Source organism: Sciurus carolinensis, chromosome 14 (assembly GCF_902686445.1).
Source record: "Sciurus carolinensis chromosome 14, mSciCar1.2, whole genome shotgun sequence".
In the NCBI taxonomy this organism is placed as follows: domain Eukaryota; kingdom Metazoa; phylum Chordata; class Mammalia; order Rodentia; family Sciuridae; genus Sciurus; species Sciurus carolinensis.
The window spans coordinates 13,041,974-13,059,878 of record NC_062226.1 but is presented as its reverse complement, the minus strand read 5'-3'; the positions used below and the strand labels follow the sequence as shown (position 1 = coordinate 13,059,878).

Sequence of the window (17,905 nt, the reverse complement as noted above, 5' to 3'; positions counted from 1 at the left end):
CCCTCACAGGGTTGAACTGCCCTGCTGTAAACAGGATGTGGGTTGCCAGTGCCAGTCCAGGGCTGACCCTTTGGTAGTGAGAAGTGCACTGCATGCCAGGCAAGAGCTTGGCGGAGGGCAGACACATGTGGTCTCAGAAGGATTGTGGGACACCGTTCCCTCCATGAAATGTTTCCTGGTTCCCTGCAGTCAAACTGGAAGTGTTGTTCCCACAGTTGTCATGGGCCTCCTGTTAGGCCAGGCCCTGCACTGGACACTGGAACAGCGTCTTCTGGGCCCACAGTTGGTGGTGTGCAGTGTTGCTTGGCCCTAGTGTTGGTGTGCCTTCCTCTGTCCGCTAAACTGCTGCTTGGTAAGAGCAGAGACCACGTGTCTGGTGCACCTGTTTGGTCCTTGTGTCTCTCCCTTCCTGACCGTGAGGCCTTGGACTGGGAGTTTGCCCCCTGTGGGCTTGTTTTCTCATCTGCAAAGTGGGGGTCGTGATCCCTTCGTCTGACGCAAGTAGTATCCAGCATGACCACATTGGGCAAGATGCCTGTGTGGAGCAGACTTAGGAAACCCTGGGAGGAAGTCAAATCAAAGGCCATCTCTCCACCCTCCTGAAGTAGGAATGTCTAAGAGGCTGGAGACTGGGGAGTCCAGGCAGGGGTAGTAAATACCAACCCCTTGTTGCAGAATTGCTATCTAGCTCTATGTAGCAGCAGGGACTGAGTGGTGGCCTTTGGATCTCCCCTCAACTCTTCCATCTTCTTGCTACAAAGGACTGGACCTTCCCCAGGAATGACTGATCTGGCGTCATTATTCTGATTGCCCAGTGGTGGGTGAGACAGTGGCATTTTGGGACCTTACCAGCAACCATTGACCTCCAGGTACTCAGGAAAGGTGCCTGTCATTAGATCTCTTCTTTTGGCAAACATGAGACCCAGGAGTGGAGCAGGAACCTCCTACACCACCCCCATGGTACCATCACTGGATAAGGGGGACAGTTCAGGGAGGTTTGATTGATTGCATGACCTTTCAGGGAGCATACATGTGGACCCTGGCATCAGGCCTGGTGTAGACAGGGTGTGGTGATGGCTTACCCCACCATGTGGGACTGAGCAGCAGGTGATCTAGCTAGGGACACAGAAGTGAGGCTCTGGTGGGAGGCCAGTAACTGTATCTGGATGCCAGGGCCTAGGGCTGAGCAGGGCACTGGCCACAGGTCCACCCAGCCTATGTGTGTTAAGGGTGCAGTCCCGGCCACGAGCCGCGCCGCTCTCTCCTTGCTGTTGATGACTTTCAGGCCCTGGCATGCCACGTGGGTGTTGTCCAGCACTTGGCCCTGCTACAGCCAAGGAAGGGAAATGCTCACCATGTTTCCCTTCTTGTTCAAGTAAATTTGCCATCTATTTTTCAGAGGAGGTGTCACATGGGTGGGAATTAACTCCCACTGAACAACTGGAAGGAAACATTACATGTAGGGAGCCAACAAGTGTCAGCATTGCTTAGGGAAAGGGCTTCTGCCTTCTCTGCCAGCTGAAGTCATTACCATAAGACACTGGCTGGGGGCCTGGCCAATGGCCAGTGCAGCTAGGCTGGTGGTGGGCGCAGGTGGCCAGAGGGTGGAGCCTGCCTGGCCTCACAGTGGACGGAAGGTCTGAGAGGTGGAGAGAAAGGAGGGAGTTGGGGGCTGTAGGCTGAAGATGCACCTTAATCACCCACACAGCTCTCAACAAGGGAGCAGGGAGGTCGAGGGGCAAGAACAGAGAACAGAAGCTCTGGAATGGTGAGCACTGGTCTCCTGGACCAGAAAAGCAGCCTGGAGTCAGATTGTTGGGGTTCCTGAATTCTAGCTCCCACCTGTAAATAGTTCTGGGTGACCTTGGGCAGCTTTCCCACCCTCTCTGTGTGTCAGCTGCAGCGGGGATACCCAAGCTTATGGCTCTTGGAGGATTAAAGGAGATAATGTATGTAAAATACTTCACACTGGGCCTGGCAGAGCAGGTGCCAGGACATGTTTGTTGTTGTGATAATAAAGCCACACACACTTGGATGTGCTCACATAAGTTAACAGCTGGGGTGCATTGAAACTACTTCCCATTGTTGTCTCTCAGTCTAACACCAAGCTTGTTTCCTTAGGTTAAGTGTGGCAGGGGTCACTTCAAAAGCCATGTTCTTGAACAGCAGACCCTGGGCGGACTCCTCTGCAGGTTCCCTCTCCAGTCTTAATCCTGCTTTGCTCTGCAGCCTGTGGAAAGAAGAGAGCCAAGGTCACGAGGAAGGTTTCCCCTTCCCCTGGTGGGAGCTCAAGGACCACCTGGAAGTGTCCCTGGATGATCCTTGGGGCTTATTCTTTTGTCATCCCTGGAAGGGAATCCCATGGGGTGGGGGTTGGTTCTAGAGTCCTCCAGAGGGCCTTGTCCAGTTGGTGGGGACATCTTCAGATCTGAAAGAAGCTAAGACATAAGGGTCCTGAGGAACTTCTCTTGTAGGAGACCGACCTGCAGAGTGTGTGCTTCTGTTGTGCCTCAGGTCCTGAGGAACTACAGATGAGCAGACCCCAGGAAGGACCTAAAGGGCGGGCAGCCAGGCTGGGAGCTCTGGAAGAAAGAGGGGAAGCCTGGGCACATCCCGTACCTGAGGACACTGGGGAAGGGCTCCTCTGGATGGGAGGGAGTGGTTGAACTGGGCCTTCAAAGGTGAACGAAAATTAGAAATAGGGGAAGGAGGGGAGCCCAGAGGAAGCAAGGTGAGGCCATGAGAAAGCACGGGGCAGCTTGGGGAAGGTAGGACAGGAAGTGGGCCTGGTGGCTGGCTGGCGTGGAACGGGTGAGGAGTGTGCAGAGGTGTGCAGGACTCCCTGCTCAGGGAGACCCACGGCTCTGGGCCTGTCTGGGTAGTCGAGTCATGGCAGGTGCTGCACATGGGCGTGGCCGGACAGCTGGGGAGGGCCAAGGATGATTACTGTGCATCCCATACTTTTACATATCATTAAAGATGACTTTAAAAGGAGCCTGACCTCCCTCTGGGGCTAGGAGGGAATGGAGGAAGTAACTTACTGGAGGTCAGACAGCTGCTGTGTGTGGACTCCCACCTTGGGATAGCTGTCCTCTGAGCCCTGTTTCTTGTGACCCCCTCCAGTGATGGCTGTCATGCAGAGCAGGAGGTACTGTCATGGGGCCCTGTTCTGTTATAATGAGATATTAGAACTAGGTAGATCAACTTCCTGCCTGGAGGAAGTCTAGGAAGGCTTCCAGGAAGAAGGAGTGTTTGAATTGGGAGGAAGACAAGGGCAGTCCTAGGTACAAGCAATTGTCTGGCATGAGGCACATCTACTTTCAGCTGTAGTTTGGTCAGCTTGTGCAAGTGATTTAGCATCTCTGGACTTTCTTCATATGTAAGGTGGTCACAGAGTCTGTACCTGTTTGTCGCCATGATCATGGAATCAGTGAGAGAAGGCCTGACTTGAAGCCTGTACCCTGGAGGAGGCCTGTGACAACGATCCTGCTTCTGCCTTTCCGGTGCCTCTTCTGCTCTGGAGCCAGAGGGGTTTCTCTGGCCTTAGCACCTCTGTGACTACATCCTCACCTCTCCCCTGCTAGGAAATTTTATCAGAACACTGAATAAACTGAGGTGGAAGCTGGGAGGTAAACCTCGCCTCAAAAGGCAGGCAACCGCTGTAAGTGTACCTTTGCCTAGGAGGCCAGCGGGTCCCAAGGGGAGCAGGGATGGGGAATGAGGGTGCCCTTTGGGCTTTGGGGGAATGGGAAATGCAGATGCGAATAGATGGGGTGACTTGGGGCCACTTGGAATCAGGATCACTGATGCCCAGAACACTGCTGGAACCGGGAGTCTGGGGCCCAGCTGGGCATGGAATAAGTCAGGGGCCCTCCAGCCTGGAAGCGGCCACACTGGAAGACCTCTTCAGCAGCCCTGCCCCAGACAGGATCCTGCCTCCCCGCACACAGTAGGTGCTTGATGCAGTCTGTTTCAGCAGTGGTAAGTTAGGGCCTGTGACAGCCCAGTGGCTAGAAGAGGCCAGGTGGGAGCCCTCCTCCCACAGCCTCATATTTCAAGGAAGGCCTGGATTCCGTAGGCTCCTGGCATCATCAGCTACCAGCACTCCAGCGGAAGCCTCCAGTCCCTGGCCTCAGAGTCCTCTGTTCTGCCCCGCTCTGTGGCAGCTGAATGGGAAGGAGATCTGATCCTTGCAGGTGGTACAGACTCAGTAAATGGAAACCCAAAGTTTCTTTGACTTCTTTAGTGGGATGGGAAAGGGTGACCCCATGGGAAAATGTCTGATTGGCTGGGTGTGCCCTTCCCAGAGGAATGTGTTAAGGTGAGGGCCATGTGTGGAGCAACCAGGGATGAAGCTCCAGAGTGGTCAGTGGGTGGGGTGGGTGGGGGTGACATTTGCGCCCAGGTGTCTGCCTTCCTCTAGGGATTTAGGCACATCCTTGAGCCTGCGCAGCTCATCTCACCTCCTCCCTCTGCACCCATAACCCTCACCGTCTGCCCTGCTGGCCCGGCCATAAACTTCCAGCAGAAGAGAAACCGGTCCTGGAAAGGAACTTCGATCTATATCTAGAATGGTTGCTGGGGACCCATTGTGCTCCTCCTAGCTAGGGGACCTTTGTCACGAGTCCTGTTTCCTTTTTGTCCTTCTGCTGGCCTCCCCATGATCCTTCTGTCCTGGTGACCACGATAAGCAAACCCCTGGCCTGTCTGGATTTCAGCTTGTGTTGCTTTTTAAAATGTTTGAATGGAAATGCGGGGGAGGAAGGGTCTTTGCCCTGGCGGGTCTTCTGGCTGAGCTGATTTGATCCCATACCTTCCCGCATGTGGGAGTTTGTCTTCTTCCTGAACCAGAGTGCTTTGCTGGAGCCCTGCAGCCCGGCTGCCAGGGATCATGGGGCGCCAGGCTCTCACGGAGGTAGGAACCCAAAGCTCCCCCCCCCCCCCCCCGCCCCATTCCTGGCCCTGTGTTTCCGCCCATGCAGTGTGCCCTGGAGCGCAGCAGCCGCTTTCTAGCCGAAAGCGGTTGCAGCTGGCAGCAGCTGGAGGCGGAATGTCACCCTTAGCCTGTCCTGGAAAGGGAAGAGCCGCTAGGGCCTCGTGGTTGGGGGCGGGGCCGGGGGCGGGGCCGGGGGCTTCCGGCCCGGAGAGAGCTGGGGCGTGGCGCCGCCCCCTGGACGTCAGGAATACTTTGGGAGCTGTGGCGCTGGGGTGAGAGCTTACCTTGGCTCGCCCCAGCTCTGGTTACCCAAACTCCTAACAGTTCTGACTGGCTTGTCTCAGACCAACTAGGAAGATCCATTCATTCATCCCCTACATCTGCCGACTTTGTGCTAGGCCCTGGTTCAAAGTGTGCTGGGCTTGCAGGGGTGAGCAGGTAAGGTTCTGATGGTGGGGCAAAGAGGAGAAACAAACAAAATGACCTCACATCAGTGCTATGAAGAAAATGAAGCAGGGTGATAACAGGGGTGAGGGTGGGAGTTGCCCGTAAGTAAGGGATCAGGGAGGGGCACTCCCAGGACTGGACTTTAGATTTGAGACCAGAACGAAAAGAAAGCAGCTGTGCCTCCAGCCAGCAGAGGAAATGGCAAGTGCAAAGGCCCAAAACGGGACTCCTGAGGCGGATCTGACAGTGGGCGGAGCCAGCACTCTAGGGGTGGTGCCTGGAAGGGACCTCTGGGCTCAGTCTCCCTGGCTTCCCGGTGGAGCTCTGTGCCCAGGCCTGCGCCCTGCCAGAGGCCCTGGAAAGATTTGCCCGTGGCTAGAAGCAATTATTTGCTTTCAAGAGCCCTCCTGTACTTTTTTGACATGGAGGTTGTGCCTTGTGGTTACCTGTATGGAAGACTGTAATTTTCCACTTGTTCTCTGGAGAACCGGAAATCTCTAGATGTTGTCACCACTGTTTTTTTAAGTCATTTTTGAAATTTTAACTTGGAGGACACACATTTGGCTGTGCTTTGTGGTAAGAAGCCTTCCTGGACTCACTTCTTAGATGACTGCCCTGGCTTTGAGGCCCCAAATTCTGACAGTGAGAGCTACCTGGGTCTGCACGGCCCTCAGGAATGGGCCTCTGTGGTCTTGGACTCCTCAGTGACAACCTTGGCAAGATCCTGGGTCAGGCTAGAAGGACGGTTCTGTGGAGATCCAGCCATCCTCGGAACTCTGATCTGGCTCCTGGGCCTGGGGTCCCCAGACCCAGGTCAGTGGAGAAGCCTACACTACTGCCACCAAGGTCTGTGCTTGGCTCAGCAGGAGGGAGGGAAGGGGCCCAGTAAATGTCTTCCCTGGCTTACAGGTCCTCAGGCTTCTGATGGGTTTGGGACTATAGGATGAGGGGCTCTTTCTGTTCCTTGGTGGAGGCTTAGCTCTAAGACCAGCTGCCTGCCTGCAGGACTGGTGTGTGCCTTGCAGTGGTGAACACTGACCATCCAGATTTTGCCCCACCCTGCAGACCCCCAGGAACCTGGAGGGGAAGAGTGAAGGTGCGGTTGCTAGACTGACTCCTCCTTCCCCTAGGGGCCAAGCCTGCCCTGTGGGGGAGGGGGGAGCTACTGTTCTGGGGACTGGGGAGAAGCCCTAGAGCGCAGCAGAGTAGGGAAAAGCAAGCAAGGATGTAGGGCATCCGGAAGGTGGGCCTCAGTTGGCCTGGCTCCTGATCTGCCCAGGGAACTGGCAGGTGGGCTCTGAGGAGAGCCTTGATTCCCCAGACTGCATAGCCAGCGAGTGCTCTCAGTCCGAGCGCCTTTAGGCTGGTGCTTCCAGCATACAGGAAGACAGAGGTGGACAGAGCCCTGCCCAGCTCCCAGCCACTGCTGCTCCGGACAGATTTAATAATCCAAGTCTGTCTCTCATGGTTAGTATTGCAGGAGAGAAGCTTTGCTCCTAAAACTTTTATTGATCCAGACACTAATAAAAAGTAAAGGATTTTTGGAGTAGGGGTTTTTCCTTGTCTTCTGCTAGAGCAAAGAACATGGGAGCTCTCAAACACAAATTTATTTTTCTCCTTCTCTAAAGATGGGAGCAAGTGAGAGTTGTCCTTATTCAGACCTCACCTCTTCAGAATGCCCTCCCTAACTGCCCAGGCCCGCATCACCCATCTCTTCTCCAGTCGTTACAGGAAACTCTTGTGCATCTCTGTCCTACCAGAGGACTTGGGGCTACTAGGTGGGGACATTGCAGAAGTCTTCCTTCTCACCTGAGACCCTGGGGTAATGAAAGGTGTCTGTCCTGGGAAGCAGTGAAGACCTGACTCTTGGTTACTCGTATCTTTCTGGGTTTGGTTCCTTGACCACCTGGTCCTTACTTCTGCATATTCATTTCATAAGCACTTACTGAGCTTACACCATGGCAGACCCTCTTCTAGGGTACAAATCTAACAGACCCAGCCCTTGACCACACAGAGTTTACCTGGTGGTGAGAGAGGAAGAACAACTGGAGAAACAAAAAACTTCCAGGTTAAGTGAAGTTCTCCTACAGGTGTGTAAGCTGGAGACTCTTGTCTGCTTTGTTCAGCACCTGTAGTCCAGTGCCAAACACGGTGCCTGGCACATAGTTTGCACTTTGCATTCACTGAGCAAGGTGCCATGGAGGAGGACAAGGCAGGGCAGACCCTGTTGTGGAGGAAGCAGTCAGAGAATTCCAAAAGATGCCAGAAGGCTGCCAATGGGACAGCAGGGTAGAGCATGAACTCCTAGCCCAGGGAGCATTAAGTCCTGAGTCCCTGAGGCAGAGGAGCAGATTTCATAGGCTTGTTGTATGAGCTGATGGATTGGATTCTGAAAGCAGGAAAAGGGAAGAGTCTTGTCTGTAGCCTCCTGGCTTTCCCTCTGAGACAGGCTCCATGTGGGACATTTCAGACACCCAAAAGATGTCAGGCCGACATTTAGATAAGCATCTGGAGCTCAGAGAAGGGCTAGAGATGTAAATATGAGTCGTGAGCACACTGGAGAAATTTAAAGCTACAGGAGTGGATGACATCACCAAAGGAACGCGTTTTGTGAAGGAAGAGTGCCTCCAAAATGAGGGCACTGCGGACCCCCAACACCTAGAGAAAAGGAGGGGAGGGTTCAGTGGTCTGTGAGAAGGAGGAGTCCAGAATGCAGCAGTCTGGGTTCAGGGAGAAGCCAACTGTCTCTTAAGGTGACTTTGGCACCATGAAGGCCTTTAGTGTCCTGGTGAGAACCACTGGGGTGTGTTGGAAAAGAAGAGGGCAGCGCAGAGGCGGGCAGCGCGGAGCTGAGGGGTTGTGTGGGCCTGCTGCCTCTCACTCCACTAAGCTCTGCTTAGACCTGCGCCATGAGGCCAGCAGAGTCCCGAGTTACTGGTGCAGGAGGACCACTCAGGCCCGCGGAAGGATGTTTGGCAGCTCTCTGAGTCTGCTGCTGCCTCGGACTCTGGAGGGTGGTTAACTGCCATGTATATGTCTCGCTTTTTCTGATAACTGCTTAGTTTGCTGACCCTGTCTAGCCCCTGTCATCTCCCTTCCTTGTCCCAATCTCTTATTGGGTCCAAGGCCCCTAAATCAGAATGCTTGGAGCTGGAGTTAGTCCAAGGGTCTTTCTTAGAGCAGAGGTAGACTTCTTTATACTTCTTTACGTACTCTAGAAAGCTTCTTGTGTATTTAACTTTGAGAGAAGTTTGATGTCTTTATAGAATATTTCGGTGGCCAGGACCTTTACCTTCCCTGTGGCTTTGCTGACTTCAGGGAGAAAGTGGAATGTATTTTGGTTTGCAGCACAAGGTTGGGGACAACCTAAGGTCTGATGGAGACCTATGAGTTCTTGGTGCATGTTGAATGAGTGACATTCAGATATTTGAGTCAGTCTTTGGGGGTCCCATTTGCTTTGTTAAATGCTTTTTCTGCATCGTGCTAACCAGTGTTTTACATGTGTTATTTATAGGGGTTAGTGCATTACTTCATTATATACGTAAGGAAGCAGCCCCAGGAAGGCTTGCTTGCCCAGTGGTCCACGCTTGCTGAGTAACACAAACGGAGTGGTGCAGAACCCCTACACCAGGCAAAGCCATGGATGAGCTGGTAATGGTGGGTTTTAAGGCACCCAGGCAGCTGTGTGGTTGCCAGGGTTAAAGGGCATTCCTCCTGCCCCTTTCCTATTTCCTCTGATGCCTGACACCCCTTACCCATATCCATCCACACCAGATGCATTAGGGTTCAAGGAGATAGAATGGGGACCTCAAACCTTGGGGTGCTCATGCAAAGGGAGCCCCCAGCTTTGGAGCTCCCTGTTTGTGTAGTAGTGTTTGTGGCGCGGCTGATACTTCACTCTGGGCAGAGTGAGCTGAGCTGGCCCTCTCCCCTTGCACAGGAGGAGGCAGGCAGCGGGGCAGGATGATGTGTATGCCGTAGTGCCTGGGGGCCCAGGAGAACTCCATTCCTGTGGACAGGCTCCGTGTGAGCCTGGGTTCCCCTCACCTGCCACCTGGCCACACAGTCCGCTGGGGAGGGCCTGGGGGTAAAGTACCTCTTCTTCCCCTCATCCTCCCTCCTGACTCCCTCCTCCTTTTCCACTTCCTCCTTTCCCTGGCATTTGTGTCTCCTTCTGTGCTTTGTCAGAATTCATGATTCCCAGTCTTCTCATTCAGAAGACAGAGAAGGTGACAGAATGCACCTCACAGGGTTTGGGGGCTCAGCCTGAAAGCCCCCAAGTTGGGCACCTGTGACAAGTGATTCCTTATTCTCACCACTGCCTTTTTTCCTGAGAGGGAAAGAAGATGGAAGATGTGGAGCAGCTGGGCGTGGGTGGAGGTGGGAGAGCCGGCTCTCTGGAGGGAGCAGGAGGAGGGAAAGCCATGCTTTGGCTGGCCTCCTGAGGGGTGCCTGCTGTGGAATCCGAGCAGACCCCTCTGCCGACCTCAGCTTCTTTCTCTGGAGGATGGTGATGGCCCTGCCTGCCATGGGAGCTGTGAGGAACCAAGTACCCAGCACTGCTCTGACCCGTAGTAGTGACCATTACAAATGGCTGCCATGCCTGCTCTCATTCTTGAGAGTTAGCCATGCTCTTCTTGTTTGGGGACTGAGGCCTTCAGGTGAAACTTGACTTTTTTTCTTTTTTGGTTGGGAATCAAACCCAGGGCTTCACATGTGGCATGCAAGTGCTGTACCATTGAGACACACCTCCAGCCCTGAACTTTGAATTTTAACTCTTAACTTATTTGGCCTGAAGTCTCTCTTGGAAGCCCAAGACCTCTAATATGATCACAACTTTTTGATTTTTTGTTTGTTTGGTTGGTTTTTTTTGCTTTGGTTTGGGGGTTCTTTTTGTTGTTGTTGTTTTGTTTTGTTGTTGTTGGTTGTCGTTTTTTGCTTTTCTGCTTCCTGTTCAGAAAAAGGAGAGCTGTACCTTTAATTTCCCAGCAGTCCAAATGGGACACTGACCCTTTAAAAGCACATTACAGAGAGTTGGAACATGGCCTTTGTTTAACTAGCTATGATTAGTCCCAGTGGACAGGGCTGGAGTAGTATGTCTCGGACCAGAGCAGGGTTGGACTGGCTGCACAGCATCCCCTGCCTGATGAACCTGGTGGCCACACTTAGGGATGGTGAGTGGCTTGAGCGGAGGTTGGTGTGAGGGAGGGAGTCCTCCGGAAGTTGTGAGCTTGCCAGCCTCACAAGCCCAGGGAGACCTGAATGAGCTGGGTCACACGTGTTCGGTCTGGGGAGAGACTTGGGAGGTCCCAGCATGGGATCTCTGCCCATCTGCCCAGACATCCACCACCAGCCCAGATCTGGAAGCCATTAGGATAGGTCTGCCCGCACACAGGGACCAAGGAAAGTGCTGGTGCTGAGTGTCGTTTTTAAAGTGAGGACGCTCCAGTGTCAATACGGCTGTCCACAGGCAGCCGCCTCCGTGAGGTTCTGTTGGAAATGTCCGGAACTGCTGGAAGTTTCCTGAACTGAGGCACTTGGCCTTTGCTGGGGTCAACCCTAAGCTGGTCTGCAAGGGGCTGTGCGGGGGCTTGGGGCCATGCTGACTCTGCCCCAGGCCCACTGAGCTTTGTCTCGCATTCTCCCTGCTGCTCTGATCCATCAGGCCCTGGTGGAGGGGCAGAAAACCTGAGACGGTTGTGTTGGCCTGGGTGTGTTTTGGCTCCAAATATTTGGAACATTCGTCAGAAGCCAAGTCACTTTGGTGTGGTTGAGTCTTCACTGGGGAAGTACCCCATTTCTGGAGAAGTCAGAGGAGGGGTTTGGCTTATCTCAGCCAAATCTTGGTGCCTAACACCCTCACTCAGTACATGCTGGGGGTGGATAAGACTGCCCACCAACTAGATGCTCTTCTCACCATTCTGTAGACAGGATCACCAGCAAGTGACAAAGGCAAGGCTTGGTGCCATTCTGGTGCCCCAAGTTCTTGTAGTTACTTGAATCTGGGCACATTTGATCATGTGATTTCTGTAGGTTTGGTGAAGGCCTGAGGCATTGATATGTGGTAAGAATTAGGCCACTCTGTGCCTGTGGACTGAGATGTTAGGCAAACTGCTTGGCCTCTCTAAGACTCACTTCCTTGTTGGGGGCCAGAGGATTTGTCACCTGTGCTGGGGAGACTCATAGAGGCAGTGGCCTTTGAGCCAGGCACAGAGAAGGAGGGCTTGGCTGCTGGGAGTGTCTCATCTGGAGCAAAGGTGGGCAGCCCTGTGAGACTCCGTCTTCATGTGCTGAGCAGGGCTGGCCTGACTGGCTTTGGGACACATCTTGGAAGCTATATGTTAAGTGAGTGGCTTGATTGGCTTCAGTCCCTTGGGCCAGTTGGCGAATGACAGATGCATGGACTTACCCTGGAGCCAGCTAGTGCGGAATGTAGGAGACAAGAGGGAACTCCAGACTGGACACTCTGACATTGGGGAAGCCCCTTGAGGACTCTAAGCCTCAGTTTTCCTTAACAGTAATTAACTTCACAATAGTCAGAAGTATGGGGTCTGCAAAACGTGGAGCCAGTGCCTACTGCACTCCCTAGGATATGGGATAGTGGTGTGAGAGGTGGGTGTGTAGGTACTTGAGTGTCACCCACCTCCCCACCCCTTTGACATCATTTTTCTGAATTTCCATCCTTGCCAGCGGCCCAGAATCCTGGGGCTTGCCAGCAGTTGCTCTCTCCTGCTGTTCTGTAGCCACTGAACACTCGTGGCTGCCTCCTGCTCCTTATAGTCTGAGAAGCTGCTGCTCTGTTGCCCAGGGGGGTTCTCCAGCTCAGAGCCTCGAGCTCAGGGCTAGAATGCTGGAAGTGCTCAGTTACTTTATACCTGGCAGCTGGGTTGACTCAGCCAGGTGGGGCATTAGCATAGTGAATGTTCAGTGAGCTCTGCAGAAAGACAGCCCAGGTGACAGGTAAGGGAGCTGAGTGCAGATGGAGGTCCACACTTCTTGACTTATTGCTCCTTCCCCATCACAGTTTTGCTGCTTTTGCCTCTCTGAGGTCAAGTTACCAACAAGGAGAGGTCCCTGTGTGACCACAAAGTCCCTCCATTCCAGATGGCGGCTAGAATTGAAGAGGCACCAGCCTGATGACCAATCTTGGGTGCCAGGGCCTGTTCTCAGATGTGTCCCTCCTTAAACAGGGTCTTTGAAGTGCCTGCCCCAAACGGCCTGTACTTTGAGCCTGTTCTTGGAGCTGGATGATAGGTGGGAAGGGGTCAGTTGGCAGAGACACTTTTTAAGACAGGCAGGAAAGATCTGCTGACTGTGGGGAAAGGCATCCTAGAAGTGTCGGTGGGCCAGGGAGAAGCCAGGAGCATCAGAGAAGTGCTAGGGAGGGGACAGAATGCACAGGGTAAGACAGGGTCCCAGCCCATCCTGGGTAGGACATGGAGACAGGGATGATCTCAGGGCCATGTATAAAGAACTCACTGTAGGTCAGGTGACCTCTACAGCAGTGATGGGGCCACAGATGGTGGTGTCCCCATTTTATGGATGGAAATACTGAGATAGGGGTTATTAATTTGACCAAGGTCACAAAAATTTGTGTGCATTTGAAGAAGGAGGCCACCTCTCCGCACTCAACTGGCAGCATAGTGCCTGGAGCAGGTTGACAAGTGGCTGGTCCTTGGTCGAAGCAGAAGCCTGCTTTCCAGAGGTTAGGTAAGAAGACAGTCCTCAGATCACCAGTCACCCTAATGCGAACAAGCTACACAGTCCCAGGGGGCCATGTGGCATGGCACCTGAGTCTCAGGCAGAGGAGATGAGTTGGGACAAGAGGCCAGTGTCCCCACATTCTGCAGTGGGGCCAACATGAGCCAAGGGAGGCTTCCTAGAGGTGGAGAGCTGAGAGGACTTAGATTAAGTGATGGGAAAGTGACTTCCTGGGAATGGGAGCACCTGGTTTTCAGGTAAGTCCTTACTTTGTACATCACCATCACCCCCCCCCCCCCAGGTCCTGTGTCTCCCAGACCTTGAGGCTTCTCTTGGAGGTTTAGGTACTTAGGATTCCCGGTGGGGGTGGGGGAACCAGTCCAAAACCAGCCCCACACTCAGTGGTGTGATTCATCAGACCAAGGGGCCGCCTGAGTGTGTTGAGAGGACAGGGACAGGTTTTACTCACAAGGGAGGAAACACCTCAGCCTGGGCCTTGAAACATCTCAAGAGGGTCCAGTTGGAGAAGTCTGGGACAGAGCAGCAGACAGAGGGTGAGATCATGCACAGTGGGATGGAGGTCTGACTGTCAGGGTCCCTTCAGATGTGACTGGGGTCGGGAGTCTGAGTGCCATGCAAGAAAATTGGGCTCTTTTCCTAGGCTGAGGGTGGGGGGATGGGACACTGCTTTCCTTAGCTCACTGAGACAGGGTTTCGAACTGGGGGTGTCCCCCTCCCTGATCTTTCTGAGTGACAAGCCAAGCTGGTGGTTTCTCCTGGGGACCAGGGAAGGGCCAAGCACTGAAAGCAGGAGGGACACTTGGCCCTCAGCTCACTTTCGATTAGCTCAAATCTCATCCTATTCAATGAGTGTTCCTTAGATTCTCTTCTCTTAAAATTCAGGGCACTTCGCTGTTCTACTGAGGTTTATGAATGTTTAAAAACTGCTTTGCGGTCCCCAAAGTAATTTGACAAGTCTGACAGCTATTGATTAAAAACTCGAAATTATTCAGGCTGCAGGATGACTTGGGGGATTAGATGGAAAGTTTTTTGTTTCTTCTGTCTCTGAACCCCTCCACCCCAAAGGAAGTAAGATGTGGAAAGGTAAATGTGATCCCAAATGTCTTTGGCAAGGCTCCACTCCACCTGCACAGTTACCCTGGAAAGGATGGGCTGGGGTCTGCTCAGGGTACTGAAGTCTGCTCTGCTACATGGGGACCAGACCAGCACCTCTCACAACCCTGGTCTCTCCCCATGCCTGTGGCCCAAGTCGCCACCAGGCAGCAGTGAGGCCCTGGTCTGTTATGGCAGGTGGTGATCATAGTACTAAAGTAGTCGCAGTCCCTTCAGTTTATAGGAAGTCGACATAGGACTTTTGGAGTAACTCAGCCTAGAGAGGAAAGGGAACTTATTCAGAATCTGTGGGTCCAAGGGAAAGGGTATGAGTCTGGGGTCACAGGCAGGAACCCAGGACTCCCTGGCAGGTTCCACCCCTCCTTTATGGTGAGAGAGATGGGCCCTTGCTGGGACACTGGGTTGATTGGATGCTCAGCCCCTAGTCCTGGCTCCACTTGATAGAGGGACCAGGACTGCCCAGGGTGATGAGGACACCAGGATCCCAGCTTTCACTCTGGACTGTATGGTTTGCCCAGCCACTCCTGCTCTCCAAGCTTCAGTTTCCTCTTCTGCAAAGGAGACATGTCTGAAAGTGTCCTTCGTGGAACTTTGGGATTCACTGGGGGTGTGTGTGGCAGGGGTTCCCTGAGCCAGATTTCAGAGGACCTCAGATTGAATTTCTACTTTCCTGTCTGCTGGGACAGTGCTGCCTTCAAAGCAGGGTTGTTTGGAAAAGAGTGTGAGATGATATGTGTGTTAAAACACCTGTCATGCAGCTAGGCATCTACTAGGTGCATAGTAAGTGGTTTTAGGTTCAGGCTGCCATATTGTCCTTCATTTGATCAGCATCTGTTGGGTACTGTGGTGCCAGGCCTCTGGCTGTGTTGTAGCCATAGCAATTGATGAGCAGCCCTGTGTGGTTGTTTTGTTGTTGTTTGCAGTGCTGGGGATGGAACCCAGGGCACTTTGTGCATGCAAGGCAAGTACTCTACTACTGAGCTACATCCCCAGCCCTTTTTTATCTTATCTCAATAAGTTGCCCAGGCTGGCGTTGAACTTGCGATCTTCCTGCTTTAGCCTCCTGAGTAGCTAGGATTACAGACATGTACCGCCCTCCTGGTCCCTGTCCTCTCTTGGTTGCCAACTCATCCCTATGGTGTGGTGATCCTAGGGATAGGATAAAGACAGGGCTCAGTATGTGCATGTGGGCATCACGCTGGCTCCTGGCTGACTTTGCAAAGGCCGGCCCCTGGTCTCAGAATGCGAGACCCAGGGCTGAAAGGAACCATGCCTCCATTGCCTGCCATCCCAGGAAGCCTTCCCAGGCTGAGCAACCAGCCTCCCTGCCTTTTTAGGATAATCTGTGTGTCCCTAGGGCTCTGAGGGCCACCAAATGACTGCATTCTTCTCCCCTCCTGGGAGCCCAGCTGGGCCAGGAGTGAGCACTGACTTTCTCAGCAGCCAGTTCCCAGGGCAGCAGGGCAGGGCCAGGCTGAGGAGAGATGGCTCTGCTGGATGTTCCCAGAAGGGCATGGCCCTGTTTATGTTCTGCTGCTCAATTCCCAGGAGGTCAGCGCCTTTGTCCTCACGTGCACCAGGATAGTGTCCAGAAGGAGTGCTGCCCCCAACAGGCAGATCACTAGCACCACAGCCTGGGCCTGCCTACAGAACAGGCACAGGCACAGTGAGCATGTCCCACCGGATATGGAGATCTTGCTGGGTTCTGACTGCAAAGACCTGCCTTGTCTAGGGTTTCTTTCCAGTCCAGGCCTGGTGGTGGCAGTAGGTAGCGGTGTGGAACAACACAAGCACCTGGGGCTGGGAAGCACCATGCCAAGGAGTCACAAGCAATGGGACCTCCCTGCTTCTAATTTCACCAGTGGAAATTAAGGACATTTAAAAAACTCGAGGCATCCTGAGCATTTGAGCAGAGTGGTCCCATTTTGCAGATGTAGGAAGTAGGGAATTGGAGTGGTCAGGGAAGGCGCAGGGAACAGCCTTGGAGCACTTATCCCATCACTCCAGTACCAGCTACCGTAGATGGCCAGCCTCAATAAGCACTGTGTCCCCTGCTCTCCAGGGGTTCATTGCTGTGTTCCACTCCTGAACAGTGCATGTCCATGAGGTGGGTAAAGAGGAATGGGACAGTCATGAGTGACTGATAATAGTCCCTGGCCCTGACCCTTGGCCTTCTGAGCATCTGCATTCTCATTTAATCCTTAGAGCAAACCTGAGAGGAAGGTGTGCCATTATCTCTACTTGTGGATGGGAAACAGGCCTGGAGACTTGCATGGCTTAAGGCACTTAAGGTTGTGTGTTTGCCAGGAATAGAGGCTAAGTTTGCTCCTGCAGCTGGGCACCCTGGATTCTAGGGCCTCTATCCTGCTGCTTTTCCCAGCATCTGTAGCATGCACTCACTCCACTGCCTGCCTGTGTGCCCGCACTGCCCACCCGTGACCCCAGCAGCCCCCAACAGTACCGTCGTCCTCTCCATAGTGTGTCTTCACGGGTCTCCTAGCTCCTGCTTGTGTACTTTCAGACAGGATGTCCACTCTCTCTAAAAGCAAATGAGCCTGAACTGTTTGGGGACTACTGTCACTGAGCTGGTCCCACCCCTGCCTTGGGGCAGCAAAGGGCAGCTCCCTCTGTCCCTTTGAGATTTGGAGGGTGACCCTGAGCCCCTTACGTTCTAGGCTAAATGCCCCACTCAGCTCACCCCTACTCAGCTGCAAGCATCCTGTGTCAGATAGAGCTTTTAGTTATCACAAACTTTGTCTTAGGGTCCTCTCTCAGCTTGAAATAAGGCGAGTTTGCTGAACTTCTGTGTCACTAACCTTTCAAGAGAAAAAAGAGTCAGAGTTGAAAAACAGCTTGTGGGTTGGCTGGAAGGCTATCAGATAAGACTGTGGCCCAGGAGCTGGGACAATGTTCCCTTGTTCCTGCTGCCCAGTCCTCACAATGAGCTGCTGTTGGGAAGGCTCTGTCTCCAGCCGTGACTCCCCTGTGCTCATGCCTACATTTCCTGGGATCTGGGCAAGCCTACCCCTGGGTGAGCAGGGCACAGCCACAGGGAGCCGTCAGCCTGCCTGTGGACCTTTCTCTGCCCTGCTGCCTGTGGCCACGAAAGGCCAGGCTGAGGCTGTGGTATACGCTGACGGAGTCAATTTTGAACTCCACCGAACTGGGGTGAGGTCCCACTCAGCCTTGCTACTGAGGGACTTTGGGCAAGTCACTTTGCCTTTCTTAGGCTCAGTGCCTCAGCCCTGACAGGGTAATCATGAGAATTAAGTGAGGAGCCAGGTGGTTGTGGCACGGAGTCGGGCTCAGGTGCATGGGTGTGGGCTGACCGGCTGGAGATATGAGGACAGCATATTGTGGTGGCATTGAACTGGCCTTAAAAATGGAAGGATTTTGTTAAGATGGAGGGAAAGGTAGGACAGGCTAAGGAAAGAGCCTGGGTCAAGGCCCCAGGAAGGCAGAGTCCATGACTAGGTCACTAACCAGGGTGTAGTGTGAGGGGAGTTTCAGGAAGGGTTTGAACTCCACCTTCAGACCTTCGGGACTTGATTATCTTCTAGGCTGGGAGGGGAGGGAGGGAGGCCATGCCAGGTGGAGGGGCGCCCCTGGTGGAGGGTGCTACTGTGGTCTGCTGGGAATGGCTTGTGGGATACTCCTTTCCTGCATGCCCCAGGCCCATGGCAGATC

At 53.5% G+C, this 17,905-nt stretch overlaps 1 protein-coding gene across 11 annotated transcripts in view; it reads left to right on the top strand.

Annotated features, from left to right (window-relative positions):
* Dab2ip (DAB2 interacting protein) overlaps positions 1–17,905 on the top strand; it is a 241,180-nt gene that overhangs the window by 130,885 nt on the left and 92,390 nt on the right. Inside the window, exon 1 of one of the 11 annotated variants that reach the window (XM_047524507.1) lies at positions 5,925–6,229. The exons of the other annotated variants lie outside the window; for them this stretch is intronic. Within the exon in view, the coding sequence (XP_047380463.1) occupies positions 6,060–6,229 (170 nt within the window). The 5' untranslated portion in view covers positions 5,925–6,059. Of the gene's footprint in view, positions 1–5,924; positions 6,230–17,905 lie in introns of those variants that run through there. 11 annotated transcript variants of the gene reach the window in all.